General features: G+C 35.3%; 1 protein-coding gene across 1 annotated transcript in view; it reads left to right on the forward strand.

Moving 5' to 3' along the window:
• LOC121425408 (myoferlin-like) overlaps window positions 1-13,612 on the forward strand; it is a 127,976-nt gene that overhangs the window by 113,250 nt on the left and 1,114 nt on the right. Inside the window, 7 exon segments of the mRNA XM_041621453.1 lie at window positions 827-997; window positions 1,471-1,616; window positions 2,325-2,553; window positions 4,595-4,690; window positions 5,357-5,495; window positions 10,978-11,077; window positions 13,043-13,227. Of these exon segments, the coding sequence (XP_041477387.1) occupies window positions 827-997; window positions 1,471-1,616; window positions 2,325-2,553; window positions 4,595-4,690; window positions 5,357-5,495; window positions 10,978-11,077; window positions 13,043-13,227 (1,066 nt within the window).

Consider the following 13,612-nt stretch of genomic DNA (forward strand, 5'->3'; position numbering starts at 1 on the left):
TTGTTGAAAATTGGTGAACCGAACAGCAGTTTCATCCCAATTCACAATTATCAGAATCCCATGCTAGTATTATCTACTGAAATCTCACTTACGCATGACTAAATCAACCAACTGTTTCTCATTTAATTGTGAATGAATTTATTTAAGTTTACTTTCAATCTTCAACTGTCAATAATATTCAATGTAAACATTGCACAATTAGTCTTCAGACTATAGCATTGTATTCTGTTTTATATCTAAAAAAACAAATTGAATTGAATTGAATTGAATAGATGTTGTTTGTCAAGAGTCCAGGACAAATCTGCTGATTTGATTCGCCTATTTTCCACAAAGACTTCTTGGGTGCTCTTTGTCATGAAGTGTATTTGACAAATCATTTTCTATGTTTGTGAATCTGTTTTGCGTGGAGGTGTGAAAACTCCATACTACCTTGATTCTTTTAAAAGATACACATTATCTTCAAGATTGGAAGTCCTACTTATCATAATCCAAAGAAGATAAATGATAAGATGAGTGGAGAATGATGTCAGATGAGTTGTTTCATCTGGCATGAAGTATATAAAGGAAACATTGAAATAATTAGAGTATGTTAACCTAATGTCTACTGAATTTTGTAATTCCTGTATGCTTTGTATAGGGTTCACCTTATCCAGCATGCAACAGGTTATTAATGTAATGAAATTGAAGGGTTAAAGAATGTATATTGGTAGTTGTGAAATTAGGAAATATTAAGAAAAGCTGTAATCACATGGTCCAAACAGGTTTCCCAAGTAATATGTAAAGTCCAATAAAATGCAACTATCAAGTATTTCTCTCCGTTTTTCAGGATGTTTGAGGTCAAGACGTTCTTACCAGTTCACAAAGATCTCAAGGTAACCGTCATGGATAAGGACTTGCTGAGCAAAGATGACATCATCGGTGAAACGGAGATTGATCTGGAAAACCGATTCCTCACCAAATTTCGTGCAACAGTTGGACTACCAGAGAGTTATAACACGTTAGTTTTTCCGTATAGTTTATTCATGTTCACTATTAATTGTTATGACTGTCCGATATGCTAGGATGATGAATTTCCAATTTTGATGTTTCATATATACTTTTTTGTTAAGATACCAAATAATAATTTCCTTGCTGTAAATATAAATTATAATTTTCTCCTGATAGAAAGAAGAAAGAAAAAGACATTTTCAAAAGAAAGTATGAACTTTTTTGGCCATGTGATGATGTAGACTTCAAAGATGATCAACTTTAATTGATATGAAATGGACAGATTTAGACATATGTCGACATAGATTCTATCACAGTGGGACGCAGATTCAGACAGGTACATGTCCATCTTCAGGCACATGTGTATACAGAAACAGACACATAGAGACAAATTCAGATAGATATCGATACAGATGAAGAGAAAGGTACCATTGTCCAGGTTTACATGGCAATAAAGATCTGGTACTTTATTTTTCTTATTAGCTCTGGCCCCAACAAGTGGCGTGATCAGAAGACACCAAGAGAACTGCTTGAGGATTACTGTAAGCTACAAAAGATCCCTGGACCATTCTTCTATGGATCCACCAAACTCACCATGGAGGGCAAGATGTACAATTTGGCTGACTTTGGTAAGGCACAATGTATGGCTCCCTTTTGTGAAAGATGATGAATTTCAAGGGGTGTTGCAAGTAAACTTTTAATTACAGTTATATTTGCCTAAGTAATCGGCAATTAGGGTTTAATTTAAGTTAAAGTTAAGAGAAATAGAATGTGTCACAAAGATGTTCCCTATGGCACTTCCAAATATGGGTACTTTCATGTTACTCCGATTTACTGGTGGCAGCGGTGGGATGTTGTTCTTGGCCCAGGTACATGAAATATACTATTATCGTAACTTTGTCATCCGATGATAAGTACCATGGTAACAATGCTCATCAGCCAATCAAAATCAAGGATTCAGTGGAAACAACCATTGTTTGGCAAAGTTTTATGCAAACGGGGACTGCTAATGACTGTTTATTGTTTCACTTATTAGTAGATTTGTTTATCAATTCATATTATTTACTTATGTGATTTATTATATTTTTTTTTAATTTTAAATGGTCTTATTTTTTTGTATGAGGGCATTCAATGGAAATCTACTGTTGATTGAATTGTGGCATGCAACTATAAGCCAAGCTAGTGGCCACATCTTTAGGATGGTGACGTTAAAGATGTGAATAGTCATCTCTGAGAAAACTTAATCATGCACACAATATAATTTATTTCCTAATTCTGTACTCTTTCTAAATCCATCTTCATTCACGATTGCTGGACTTTTGTTTCCCGGTTCACAGAAACGAACAAGATGCACAGCGAGCATGAGGGCCCCCAGGACCAGCGCCTGGCCCTCTACGCACTCCGCCAGTTCCCCTTGGTGAGGGAACACATCGAGACACGCCCGCTCTACAGCCCTCTGCTGCCGGGCATTGAACAGGGCAAGCTGCAGATGTGGGTGGATATCTTCCCCATGACCATGGGGCCACCGGGTCCTCCCTGTGACATCACTCCCAGGAAACCCAAGAAGTAAGTTGCTCTTGATCCTCTATTGTCCTGGGTTACATGTATCATTCTTCCAGCTTACGTGAGTTTAGGGATTAGTGGGCCTGTTTTTCAAATAGCCAATTAAATACTTTTAAATAGAACATACATATATTTCAGTTATATATTGGCACATGCATGTACTCTCTGCTACGCTGAAGAAATTGTATACATGCATTATAACCCCAGCTGTTGCTCACTGGCCGTGTAGACCTATGTACCCCAGAAATTAATCCTGCCAGGTACCCATTCTGGTGTAGGATTTGAGCTACAACATGAATAGTGTACCCAATGTGTCTTAAATTACCTATCAGCTGAAGCCAATTCTGATCTTAAGGGTAGTGGTTTCACAATACACCAAGTTTTCATCCTTTGGCATGTGTTGGCCCTGAACAGGACCACCCAAACTCAACATTTGACAAGTTTATTCTTGTTGCCTTCATGATCAATCCTGTACTCTTGCGTATAATCCTAGATTAGACTTAGTGTACTTTTTAGACAATGGAGTCATTTCAAGAAAACCATTGACCTTCCTACGTGCTCAAAATTGATCAAACAGTCAGTGTTTAGAGACTGAGATATTGGATATTTTTTACCATCAGATGAGCATATGCTGTCAAGAGAGGGCAGTAGACCACTTTGTTTTTCATTCCTCATAAAGGGAATTCTTTAGTGTAGTATCGTCTTTACACCTCTACTTTAAAAGATTTGGGCCCGTATTCAATTCGATACTTAAGCCAGATTTTTTAGTATTTTACTCAGTATCTTGCTTAAGTGTGAAATATTAACCATCTTTGGTATTTAGTCGCATCTTTTGGCTGAGTATTTTTCTTAAATCTAAGTCAGCTGCCTACCTGGCTTGTGTGCAATATACAATGCACAAGCAAAGTCAACCATGCTGCGCACAGACTGATACATGTTCATTCATTGCACATTATTTGGCTTACTCCTTATAACATCAAAGTGGTAAGTGTTTTAATTGCTTAAAGTTGGCTTGATAATATACAAATAGCGAATAGGCATGAGTGCTATGATGCGAGATTTCGCATGAGGTGAAAAAAAGATGCTCTATTCAACGAGGCGTTAGCGGATTTGAATAGAGCGTTTCTTTCTTTCACCGAATGTGAAATCTCGCACCATTGCACGAATAAGAATATTTGCTATTTGTGTTGTACAACGCCTTAGAATCTAGGGAAAATATGAAAAAACAAGAGGTTTTCTTTGCAGTAATCTATGAAAAGGGAGCAAAAATATTGAAAGCGAAAAGCAAAATCCCACAAGCCGGGTCCACAAGTGCAATTTAGCCAGTGGGCTATACGCGCATTGTCAGCTTATTTAATCAATGAAATCGCACTGTGACGTCACCTCCTAAAGCTGTGCAATGGTACATTTTGGATGGTGCATCTTTTGTGCAACGGTACGAATGTGTGACATTCAGCCTCCCATTTGCTCGCGTACAACAAGCTAAGTAGGCGTTGTACAAAATAAAATACTTAGAAGTAAATTGAATATGGTTCTAAGCATTTTGCTTAGCCAAATAAAATGCTTAGAAAAATGCTTTCTCAAACCATGCTTTCAATTGAATACCCGCCTTGGTGTCTAGTACAAATTTCTTTTTTTGTATGTTGAATGTGCTTTAGTAACTCTTCTTCAATGATTTTTAATTCCACATGTTGGGAAAGGAGAACTTTCATAGAAAATGGTTTCATTGCTTCTCTTTGCACTCATATTGGAAATATCTGTGATAGGTTCTGGCACAAGGATCTTGTCAGATTTGCAGTGTAGTCCCATACACTTCTTTCTACATACAGCCCAACTCCCTCTGGATGGTAGAGCAACAAAATTAAGCACCACATTTTGCAATCCATCCATTATGTGTTTATGTTCAAGTAATGTAAGTAATTAGCTTGGGAACAATATCATACATGGAAATCAGAGTAGGCCTACCATATGTAACAAAAATCAGACTTCTCTCTCTCTCTCTTGATTATAATTGTGTCCTTGCTTTGTTCCTTCTATCTTTCAGGTACGTTGTTCGCTGTGTTGTCTGGAATGCTAAAGATGTTATCTTGGATGAAACCTCCATCACTGGAGAGAGGATGAGTGACATCTACGTCAAGGGGTAAGAGCCTTTCTCTTTTATATAATCCCTTTGTGACAATGAATTACAAAAAAAAAAATCAAAATTTGAGACAAAAAAAGACATTTTGACCTATCTAGTGTTTTCATTTTATGGATTGTATTTCTTATAATTTTCCTCGTAATATTGTCTATGTACTTATGAAAGGTACTGATGAAATCTAGGAATGGTATAGAATGTTGATTACTTTCAAATCTTATGTTGGATGTATGTTGTATAATTTGGAGGGGGGGTAGGATCAAAGATTCTTAGGCCAAAGCATAAAGGTGATGGCTTTATACAGTAGTTAGAACTTTTATAAATCATATAGGCAAACCCCATGAAATATGTTTGTCATCCCCCTGCCATTTCTAACTGTATCATGAAGTGAAGTAAGGAAGGGAAAAATGGTGGTCAGATGTATAAAATGATTGACTGTTTATGGAAAGTCCGATGCATGAATGTGTCTTACTGGTGTTCTTCAAAAGTTGCATTTGCACTAAATCACAGATGGATTCTGAAAAAAATTGTAGTGTAGTTAAAAAAAAAGGAGAATTAATTAAAAATTTTGATTAAAAATGTTGATTTAGGATGATCATTTGCTGTTGCAGTCTAAAACTAATCTTTCATTTCATTCTCTTTCATTCATTTTGATTTTTCAAAATTCAGCTGGATGGCCGGTGAGGATGAGAAGCAGGAGACCGATGTCCACTACCGGTCACTGAACGGTGAAGGAAACTTCAACTGGAGATTCTGTTTCCCCATCGAGTACATTCCTCCTGAACAGGTCCTAGTCATCAAGAAGAAGGTATTTGTCAAATTCTTTTTCTGCAAATGCTTTTGTGTTGCTTCTCAATCGGTCCACAATGATACACACAAATCGTGTAGACTACCTGGACTAAGTTGCATGAAACTTACTCTCATGTTAACATTGATATCCAATGGTAACTCCCATGGTAAGGATGTACAACAGCCAATTGAAATCAAGAATTCAATAGCAGATATCATGGAATGTCATAACAGTAACTTTCATGCAACAGGTTGCTGGCCTGTCAGAGTGAATGTCAAAATGGCATATCCCAGTTATTTCATGTTATCTTGTCTACAGAGGTGATATTATGTGTCATGTTAAGAATGAACCTCACATGTTTTATTCCTGTTATCTCCTTTTATCCTTGTATTCTACTTATTCAAGCCTGACAAAATAGAGGTGCTGGCAGAGAAATTAAACTCAAGGTTTTGCTCCCATGACCAAGACATTTAAACAGAATAGAGATATTTCATCAGAAACATAAAAAAGGGTTTAAGTGCTTTAGATATATCATAATAATATCATAATATATCAGTATTGATCCCTCCCAACTCTTTATGCCACTTTTGTTTTATCTGATTTGTAAGATTCCATTTAGAGTTGGCTTCCAAATTACAATTTAATGATTCATCCCTTTTCTGTCATTTTATTTTTGACCTCACCAATTGTTTGAATTTTATCAGTTTAAACTATCCTTACGGTTGATAGATTGTTTTCTACACCCAATCCAATTTCAATGTTTTTCACATTCTTATACAACTATCCATCATAACTTGAGATATGCCTTACGTACATGTACCAATACATATTACACTGCACTAATATGGTCACGCACTATACACTAAATTATTGCATATGAAATTTGTGTATAATGATATAATTTATAAAGTCATGTTTACACTAAAACAATGTCTGGATTATATTCATGTTTGATATTATATTCATGATAGACATGTGATTGCTCTTAATATTTCATGAGGTCATGGCTCATACAATTTTTCATCTTTCAAAATCACACTTTACTTTGGGTAGTACTACATGCATGTCCATGTCTTAACTCAAAATGAAATTCCCTTTAATGTGTGGTCACTCAGTTTTTCTCGAATAAGTAAGTTATTTTGCCTACAACCTTTTCATTGAAAAGGTACAGCATTACCATGTAAGGGATGTTATTTTTGTTTGTTATTATAAAGCAAATATACACCAAGAACTTTCAAAAGTATATTGCCAAGTTTGGAAGAAAGTAAGAAACTGACTCAAAATATTATTAAAAAATATTGATCTGAAGAATGTTGTATTGTTAGCTTCAGGACATTACATTTTTAACATCATATTAACAGACAAATTGATGCATCAGTCAGTAAGCATTAAATGATGAGCTTTGTTGTTGGTTCTGCTGTTGTATGTATGATTGGACCTTAGTACTAGAAATCCAGTTACTTTTACTTGTTGCCATACCAGGCCCCCCTCTGTGATAGCTTTCTGATTGTCAAGAACAGTTTTTATTTGAACACTGTATAAATTTGAATACTTAGCTGATGAAGGCTCTTACCCAACAATGAATAAATTCCAGACATCTAGTCAAATCCCCAAGTTGGTTGTTGTTTCAAATAAATTCTAAACAATTTTCTGGATGATTTAGAAGTTCATTTTAGAAGATATGAATTGTAGTCCATTGCTTCTTAGTTACAGTTATATCATCAGCCATGGTGTAATTTCCTTCAGCAAGAAATTTATCCACATTGTGCTGCACTCAACCCAGGTGAGGTGAATGGGTACCCGGCAGGATTTATTCCTTGAATGCATGAGCACTGAGAGGCAGCTCGAGCTAAAGCCGGGATAATAATAATAACAACATGCCTTGTAATAGAATATTTCTAGATAGATGGCGCTATATAAATGCCTATTGTTATTATTATTTAAATCAATAAATGTGCAAATTGTTTGTTTTGCTTTTGAAATCTCCAGGGATTTTTGGTAGGTATTTTGGTGGATGATTGTGAGCAATTAAATGGTATAAAAAAGGTATACATAAAGTTATTCCTCAAAAAGTTGTGAGCACCGGAATCGGTAGCCCAGCTTATCCAGGGGGGTGTTTCACAAAGATTTAAGTATGACTTAGAGTCGCACTTAAATGTCTAGTTGCGCGCAGTATAAAAGGCATGACAGCATTGGTCAGATCATGCCAAGAGGACGCGCACTACTGCGTATTGATCAATAAGATTGCGCGTTGCATATCATGTACGCGTCGACATTTAAGTGCGACCTAAGTCATACTTAAATCTTTTTCAAACACCCCCCTGGTAATATAGGAGTGCATTGAACACCTAACAAGGTGGATATGTGTGCTATACAAATACCCTATATCATTATTATTATTGTAATATTGCTATTATCTGAATGTTTTATTAATTTATTTGATATCAGTGTAAAGCATTTAATACAATTAACATACAGATATGCCCGTGTTGCATCAAAACTAATTGTCATGGTGTCTTTGTCTATATTGTAAATACCGTGATAACGTGGCTCAGCAGCCAATCAAAATCTAGGATTCCAGTATGGTTACCATAATGGCAAAGTTACACCATTAAAGGACAAGTCCACCTCAACAAAAACTTGATTTGAATGAAAAGAGAAAAATTCAACAAGCACAACACTGAAAATTTCATCAAAATTGGATGTAAAATAAGAAAGTTATGACATTTCAAAGTTTCGCTTATTTTTAACAAAATAGTTATATGAACGAGCCAGTTACATCCAAATGAGAGAGTTGATGATGTCACTCACTCACTATTTCCTTTGTTTTTTATTGTTTGAAATATGAAATGTTTTGATTTTCTTGTCATGTGAAATGAAGTTTCATTCCTCCCTGAACACGTGGAATTCCATTATTTTAACATTTTGTGCTTTAGGCAAGGAGGTCCTAATCATCAAATTCGTAATAATGAAAAAATTGTTTAATTCAAACAATGAAAAACAAAAGAAGTAGTGAGTGAGTAACATCATCGACGCTCTCATTTGGATGTAACTGGCTCGTTCATATAACTATTTTGTTCACAATAAGCGAAACTTTGAAATGTCATAACTTTCTTATTTTACATCCCATTTTGATGAAATCTTCAGCATTGTGCTTGTCTGATTTTTCTCTATTGATTCAAATCAATATTTTTCTGATGTGGACTTGACCTTTAAAGTAAGTTTTATGCAATAGGACAGAGGTGTAGCTATTAACTCCTCTTATATCCTCTTAACACCAAAGATACATGAATAAGAGAATTAAGTATTCAATGGGTCAATAATGACATTGTAAACTCTTTGCATATACCCCGGCTTATTTGCATATACGGATTACCGGCCGCATCGCACACCGACGCACTGGTTGGTGAAACGCCTGACCAATCACACAACGGATCAGTGCCCACCTATTGTCCTCGCGTTCGTGCGTACGGTCCTGGACATTAGTATAAATAGAGAACGATATCAGATTATTTTCGTCACTTGATAAAGAATTGCTATGGCACTCGAAAGCTCGTGAACTTGTAAGCTAGTGAACACTTTTTGCGAGAGTGATCACGAATTTCCTTGTTGACCATAGTAGATTGCGAGACAAATGAATACCCTCTAGCGATTATTTCAATCCGCAATAATGAACCTATTTAGTATTTTAAACTCTTGTTGGTTTTTGGAATGTATTATCTTGGAACAAAATTGTATGTGTAGGTTATAATACCTCAAGTAGGAGTATTTTAATCTGTATTCAATCTTGAATCAATTGATTGAATGTTTGAATGTTAATATTAGCTTATTGAATAATCAGTATCATTGTATAGTTTTAACTTCTAAGGAAAGGAGAGCATTTATTGCTCTCCTAAAGCACTGGATACTAACAATAATTATGTTCCCAATTTTTTTCATTTCCTTTTCCCATTATGTTAAACATTTTTCTAAAAGTGGGAGTACATGAAGAGTATTTGTTTATATACTTAATAATATGATAGATTAAAACTTACTGTGGATGTCAGATCAGGGCATCTTATGCAATTTTCTTTTTATTTATTTATTATTATTATTTGGGGGGAGGGGTTGGGTGTGTTGGTTAATATTTTGTTTTCTGGGAATTCCAAGTGTAAGTCTTCTTGATCATCAAATGAGATATCTGGGTTAATCATAATTGTAAGTGTAATCACTAAAAAACTCTGTTGTAATGGACTTATGAAAATAACTTTGATAAATTATTAATCGATCATTATAATAAAAGTAGTAGTAGCAAACACACAGAACAAAATGACTGATTTGTGGACAAATCTCTATTTGTTTTGTACACAAATTTTCAGATATTTCCTTGCTATTTTTCAAACTGCACCTTGCCTCCTTCTAAGCACAACATGTGTCATGGGAAAATATAATTCACACCACATATATCAAGGTCAGGAGGACATAATTTGAAATAATTTGTGTACAAAACTAATGGAGATTTGTCCACATAATCAGCCTATTGAAGCACTTTTGCCAGTTTATGGATCCCCATAGAAAGTACAAGACTTTTCAAACTCCCATAACTTGCTTATTTCACAACCGATTTTGATGAAACTTGTTTTAAATTGTTCCTCTCATTTTACCTTTACAATAAGATTTAGAGCCATAACTGTAAATTTTCTGGCTCAAAGATATATTGATTATTTTTCTCCTAACAATACATGATTTTATTTAATGTTTATCATGAAAATAATTGTTGGAGAAGGGATGTAGTGTGCCAATTTTTTTTTATTATAAAACATTGGAATGTTAAATTGCCATTTGCTTTTTAGTGCTAAAGGGCATGGGTCTGTAAGGTGGACTACTGATTAGTGTACATGTAATTCAAAACAATAATGTGAAATAAGACACAGTACAATATTTTTAAAGAAGTAAACTCATCTTATAAAGTAGATTTTTTTATAAACTATTAGATGTAAAGGAAATTAATTTGGAAATTGTAAAAGAGATCGGTTTCTCTAATTGTATGTCGGTTACAATTGATGAAATTCAACTAATATCATTTAAAGTAATTCTGGTGCCATATTACATTAGAAAGATAATTGAAAGAGATGCTAAATTTGTTGCCAAGATGTGTAGCAAATTAAGGCTAAATTTCTAATTATCAAATAACTTCAATTAGATGGGCAATTGTCTTTCTTACATGTATAATGAAATTATTTTTGTATCAGTTCTTCAAATTCTTACATAAAGTTTAGAAAGAGTACAAAAGAAATGAAAATGATTTCTTTGGAATAGTGTCTTGACAAGAAATATTGTGCTATAATGCATTGGATTCAAAGTACATGTAATTGTATCATCTTGAAATGTTAAGTGATAACTTGTATATTGCCAAACCCAGTGGAAGGCATAATAAGAACATCTATGGCAAATGTAGACAAGAAATGATGTTCACTCACTTATTGAATATACTCTCCTTTCATTTTTATGTCCATTTTAGGAACATTTCTGGAGTTTGGACAAGACTGAGACTCACGTTCCACCTGTTCTTATAGCTCAGATCTGGGACAACGACAAGTTCTCACCCGATGACTTCTTAGGTTAGTCAGTCCAAGTTATTTGTTTATTTAAAGGAAAACTTCAGTGTTTTTTCTGCTTTATTTGCATACATGTACTTCATGTATCCCGCCTCGATGAATTTAATGAAAAATTAAGTCAGGTGTTTATAGACAATTTCTCACCTGATAGCTTGTTGGGTTCGTCGGGCGAAGTTACTTGTGTATTAAAGGAAAACTCGAGTGTTCTTTCTGCTTTATTTGCACTAATTCATGTGTGCTCCCTCGAAGATTTAAGAAAAATTTATTGTCAGGTTCTCTCTTAATGACTACTTTGGAATCTCAACATTCAATTCTATATTTTTCTGTTGTGTGTAACTATTCTTCTGTAAAGAAATGAGTATGGTTTATGATTACTTGTAAGTAGGTTTGAGAGGGGAGTGTGGTTGTCTTTCAGCATAGGTTTTAAACATCATGAGCCCAACCCTATACCCTGAACACATCCTTACCATGGATCACATGATCATATGAATTTGATTTCTACTAACCTCAATGTGTTACCGACATTATTACATGTCCTACATGTACTTTCCATGCATTCAACCTTTAATGTTGCAGATCTTCAAGTAGAGAATGGTAGCCCCCTTAATTCAATTCAAACGATTTGGACCAATTTGCAGTTTAATTCTTGATCTTGAGTGGAACACGAGGACAATGTTCTGAACAGGAAAGATACAAGTCAGACACAATACAATATAATGAATTTCAAATGATGCCCTCAGAAAGGGGCAGGTGCCGCCATTGCTCAAGTCTTTGCCCCTTAATTCAATATTGCATTGTACGATGTATTGTTCCAAGTGTTCCTAGGGCTAAAAGCTGTCTTGCGTTTTTTTCTTCAAGAATTTATCTTTATATTGTAAAATCTACATGGGTGACATTGCTATTTTCTCTGTTTAGCATGCCCCGTAACAACTACATGAACATGTGCACCAAGGTCAGGCTCACACTTTGACTGATGTATTCATTTCATAACTTTAACAGATACTGCATGCAACCTTTTCTTCTGTAAACTATGTCTTATCTTATTATTTTTTTTCTTCATTTATTATAATTTTTTGATATTGGACACTTTCAAGAATATAACAATGAAACAATTTTGACAGAGTGATTACAGTATTTATAGATCACAGAGTGAAGCTATTGGTGGCCAAGGAAGATAAGAGCCCAGGGGTCCGTTGCAGAAAGAGTTGCAATCAATCGCAACTCTAAAAATCATGCTCAACTTGATTTTCAACCAATCAACAGCGGGCATTTGGGACTTGTGATTGATTTTTGACTTGCGTATAAACGCAACTCTTTCTGCAACGGGCCCCAGGTGGGTGTTTCGTAAAGCTGTTCCTAAAGTTACGGACGACTTTACGCACAACTGGAACCTGTTCTTAGGTCATAACTCAATTACATAGGGAAGTTGCATAGCACAAGAAAGGATCACCAGTCGTGCGTAAAGTCATTCGTATCTAATGAACAGCTTTATGAATCACCCACTGTAAACTTGAGACTCATAGGCCTGTATGCTCAAAAGGGATTTCAAATGTACCATAGTACAAAACCATAGACTGTGCAGACTTTTTGTATTGTCGTGCTTCTATTAGGTGTTCTTTTCCAAAAGCATACATTTATACATACATTGGAATTTTCTTAGTATGCGCAATGAAGTAAGCATAGTTATGTACTGGTACAAAAATATGCAAAGTCCATGGTTTGTACCATGATGCAATTGAAACCTCTTTTGAGAATAAAGGCCGTAGAGAAGGAATTTTAAAAATATTCTTGGCTACCTACATGTATTACTCAAACACAAATTAATATGCCATAGCTTTGAACAAACCAGATTTCAGAATACATGCCATAGAGGAATAGTTCTTTAATAACTTCTCAGACTCGGACCCTCAACAGTATCGCTTTAAGCAAATGTTTTTAATAGCAATTATTTTTCTTTGTTCTCTTAAGGATCCATTGAGCTAAATCTGAACGGTATGCCCAACCCCGTCAAGAAGGCAGGGAGTTGTTCCCTCAAGCAGCTACCCAATGAAGCCAAGGGAAAAGAAGTCAGCTTGGTGTCTCTCTTTGAGGCCAAGCGTCTCAAGGGTTGGTGGCCTGTCATCAGTGAGGAGTCCGGAGAACGGGAGCTCACTGTAAGTCCAAGATGGTTTTTGCTTCCCTGACACTTTCTCCAGTGAAACTGTGGTTTAAGGACTTAGTGCGAGATCGGTGATACTGTGTGGGAGTTGTTGGTTCTGTGATGTTTTCTTCCGTGAGACCATGAGATCGGTGATGCTGTACAGGAGTGTAACATGGTGTTTGAGGGAAGATGAGATATGAATGTCTGATTGTAAGTTTTAAAGATGATTTGTGGTTCCATATCACTTCCTTCAGTAAAACCATGGTTTTAGAATTGTGAAATTGGTGATGCTCTGCAGGATTGGGACTTCGTATTTGAGTGAAAATGGGATGGGGATCTGTCATTGTTAGTCAAAAGCTGATTTGTAGGTTCCCTGATTTTTTTTCTGTAAAACCATG

The sequence above is a fragment of the Lytechinus variegatus genome, chromosome 12, assembly GCF_018143015.1.
Source record: "Lytechinus variegatus isolate NC3 chromosome 12, Lvar_3.0, whole genome shotgun sequence".
NCBI classification, from domain to species: Eukaryota; Metazoa; Echinodermata; class Echinoidea; order Temnopleuroida; family Toxopneustidae; genus Lytechinus; species Lytechinus variegatus.